This window comes from Gossypium hirsutum, chromosome A10, assembly GCF_007990345.1.
Source record: "Gossypium hirsutum isolate 1008001.06 chromosome A10, Gossypium_hirsutum_v2.1, whole genome shotgun sequence".
Lineage (NCBI taxonomy): Eukaryota > Viridiplantae > Streptophyta > Magnoliopsida > Malvales > Malvaceae > Gossypium > Gossypium hirsutum.
The window spans coordinates 106,733,856-106,737,572 of record NC_053433.1 but is presented as its reverse complement, the minus strand read 5'-3'; the positions used below and the strand labels follow the sequence as shown (position 1 = coordinate 106,737,572).

Genomic DNA, 3,717 nt, shown 5'->3' with positions numbered 1-3,717 from the left:
GTAAACCACTGGTATCTGTATTCTGATCTGGCAGCTAGTTTGCAATTATAAGAGCGTGTCGTACCAACATTGTTTTGTGTGTAGGGTTGGATGGGTATTAACCTATTTGGTGTGTTGGGTTGGTCGGAGATGGTTTGTAGCTGATAGGGGATAGGAAAACTGCATATATTCTGTATCTAAGAATAATTTGACTTACTATCTGTTTGAGCTGTTCCAATCTGTTAAATTGATTTATTTACCTTCTAGATCTGACTTCGAGCTCGAATTTGGGACTTTATTAGGTCTAACCTAAATCTGTTTGAACTTATAATTATTTCTTTATAAGATCATAATTCTTTTTTTTTGCTGACTGTGCTACAAGTAACCCACAGACTTGATCGGGTCGACAGATCGAGAGCTCGGTCATACTATTTATTAGCTTTATTATCATTAGTATCACTAGCCTATTTCCAATAATGTCAAGATATACGATGTTCTAAGATAATAATTGACGTATTATGTTTTACAATTGTTAACTCTTTTTGGTTTTGCTTTAAAACTAAATTTCGGAATACTGTGCTTTAAAAAAATAATTAAGGTAGCTTCCCGAACTTGACCTTGTCGTTTAGGTTAGGTATAGGGTGTTAAACATTTTAAGGTGATTTGACAAGAAAACACAAGTTTAAGGGCTAAAAATTAAATATTAGATTAAAATTACCTTTTTTTATGAAATTAAATGGTCAAATAAGTCATTAGGCTTTTTCTTTCACTTATAAAATTAACACCAATTGATTTCGAGATTAAATATTGTAAAGAGAATATATGTGTGTTGTGAAAATTTATTTATTTTACCTATTTGATACTAATTAACTCATAATTTAATCAAGTTCAATATAACTATCAAATATAAAAGACTAAGTAACAAGAAAAAAAAAACAAAAAACATAATTTTTTGGTAAATTATAACTAGTATGACTCAAACTTATATTACACCTGAGATAATAAACACATTTAACATTAAACCCATTAAATCTACACACGAAGTTTACAAAATTATAATTACTAACTCGGTGAAGGCATTAAAAATGGAGTCAACTAATTAATTAATGTTGAGAGCTAGCAGTGAAAATGAATGATGAGCCCAAAAAACAAAAAGGAAAATCTTATGATATGACATTTAAGGACTTAATTAATAAGTCAATTCAACAAATGATTAGCTCATATTTAAATACAAACTATAATAATTAAATTAAAATTGAAATCAAATTTTATTTTGATTGGACGAAGCAACATAACTCAATTTTATAGTATTATCCCAAACATTGTTCATTGCGTATCCTGTTTAGAGTCTACAAAACAGCAAGTTTTGCAGCTTGCAGAGTCTTCTTCTTATTCGATTTTTTCAATCTCCTCTTGTTCTTCTCTATCCTTTCAAAACACTTGCTTTCTCTCACTTCTCTACATCTCCGATAACGTCTTGCAAACTCTGGTTTGAAATTTGTTAGAGGGTTCACCTCAAAAACGCACGGTGTTGGCTCAGGCACTGAAACAGACCCACTTGCTGTTCCTGATGAACATGGCCTGCGAGGACCTTCCAAATCTAACTCTGCCTCCCTCAATTCTACCCTTGTTGATTGCTTCATTAATGCCTTCTTCATCGTTGGAATTACGCTGTTTCTGAGGTCAGAGTAGCTTGTAGTCTTGTTGAATAAGGTTCGACACCAGTTTTGGACCAAATGCTTGGCAAGTTTTCGATTGGAAGTGGTTTCCTCATCTGATTTTGAAAGAAACATAATGACTTTACCAAGCCCACTCTTCTTCAACTGCTCCCTTCCATCTTCTAAGCTGATATCAACAGGCATCACCTGAGTTAAGATATTCAAAATGGAAGATCGAAGCGTGGCGTTTGGTAAGCTTCCATCGGGAAGAGGCTCGAGCCAACTCGTCAACAAAGTTAAAACCCCATGATCCAAAAACTCTTGTTGCAGCTTTTTCTTGGAAAGAAAGTCAGTAAGAAGAGGCAGCATTTGGATCTTTCTAATAGCGGGTTTGTTTTGGATGTTAAGCTCAATGTCTTCTTCGGCAGCAACCTTCATTTGAGCCATTACTTTCTCAACGAGTAATCCAATTCCCGGAGAACTTGTTTCCTCCATCTTCTTCCTTCTCTTGACCTTATCGAACATCGCCTCGATCTCTACATCAGTATCAGATTTACGACGGATTTGTTCGTCTTTCTGGTCCTGATCATCCGAGTTAAGCCAACCCCACATCTCCTCCAGATCACTTGGTTTCTGAAGCTTTCTCTTGTTGGTTTTAGGGAAATCATGTCGCACGATCTCACGAATGATGTTGGTTTCTTCCTCCATGGATGATTTCTTCTTGACCAGCTTTCCTCTAGGTTTCAATGCTAAAACTTTGAATCCTAGTAATGCTTTGGTGGTGAAGTTCTTCTTAGGTTTCAAATGAATGATGCTGTATGTTATATATATATATAATAGTTAACCTGATAGGATGTAATGAAATTCTATTGTAGTTGGAATCCTAGTTGCAGTTGGATTTCAAATTACAAATCCTAGTAGGAATTTGAGTTGAATTAATTCTGTAATTGTAATTGTTTCTTTTTTAACTCAATTTTATTTTCAACGTACAAATTTCTGATATTTTCATGGATCAAAAAATACATCAGACGGGTTTGGATAAAGAATTCAGAACTTAAATTTCATTAATTAATAGTTATCTTGATATTATTTTTAAAAAAATTATCCTGATCGCAAATTTAATTTAAAATTTGATTTCATTAGAAATTTAGTTGAATTTGGGTTTTAAGATATAATCTTATTTTTTATTAATAATTATCCTAATAGGAAATGGATTTCATGATGTAAACCCTAATAGAAAATCTTGGGATATGCATTTTATCAAAGGTTTTCAATAAAAATAAAAGTTATATATATATAACTCTCAAATTTAAACAAGTCATTATATATATTAGTTAAATAATTTTTTAATTTATTACTTTTGTTCATTAATGCTCTTAATTTTTGTTAAAGTAATTTATTGAAAAAAAACATTGTAAATCATTCAATAGAAATTGTATATATTCTGACTTTAACTTAATTGATTCAAATAATAAATACTTAGAGGTGGTATTAATTAAATTTGGATAGAAATTATATATATTCTGATTTTAGTTTAATTGATTCTAATAGTAATTAAATTTAGGATTCAACCCAAAACTATGATGTTTTTGGTAAAAAACATATATATCCTATTATATTTATAAACTGTTTATTTTTAAAAATAATAAAGTGTTTATTTTAAATATTGATAAAGTAAAATGAGTAAACTTGTCCTATATATTTTTAAAACGTGTCATTTATTTTTTTTATTATAAATATTAAAAAAGACCTACACGATATGTATTAAAAAAATAATGTTATTTCATTGAATTATTTAATTGAAAAATATTTTATTTAGTTTGTGTTTTTTTTAGAAGGACAACATGAGATAACAAAACAATCTCGTCTTCAATACTTCTATGAGGGATTGAAGCCTATGGAAATGAACATGATAGATGCCGCCAGTGGAGGGGCAATGGTCAACATGACCCCCCAACAGGCAAGGGACTTGATATCCACGATGACTGCAAATACTCAACAATTCCAAGCCAACCCTGATCCCACTAGAAGGGTTCACCAGCTAAGTATTTCAACTTCAGAAGATAAAGTCGAAAAACTT

At 31.1% G+C, this 3,717-nt stretch overlaps 1 protein-coding gene across 1 annotated transcript; it reads right to left on the bottom strand.

Moving 5' to 3' along the window:
• Positions 1-1,135: 1,135 nt before the first annotated feature.
• Positions 1,136-2,441, bottom strand: LOC107895430 (protein IWS1 homolog 1). The gene has a single exon (XM_016820713.2). The coding sequence runs from the start codon at positions 2,343-2,345 to the stop codon at positions 1,329-1,331; it is 1,017 nt and encodes a 338-aa protein (XP_016676202.1). The 5' UTR covers positions 2,346-2,441; the 3' UTR covers positions 1,136-1,328.
• Between the last annotated feature and the right edge of the window lie 1,276 nt (positions 2,442-3,717).

Coding starts and splice junctions, on each gene's coding strand:
- LOC107895430 (XM_016820713.2), bottom strand. CDS start 2,345: ATGGAGGAAGAAACCAACATCATTCGTGAGATCGTGCGACATGATTTC.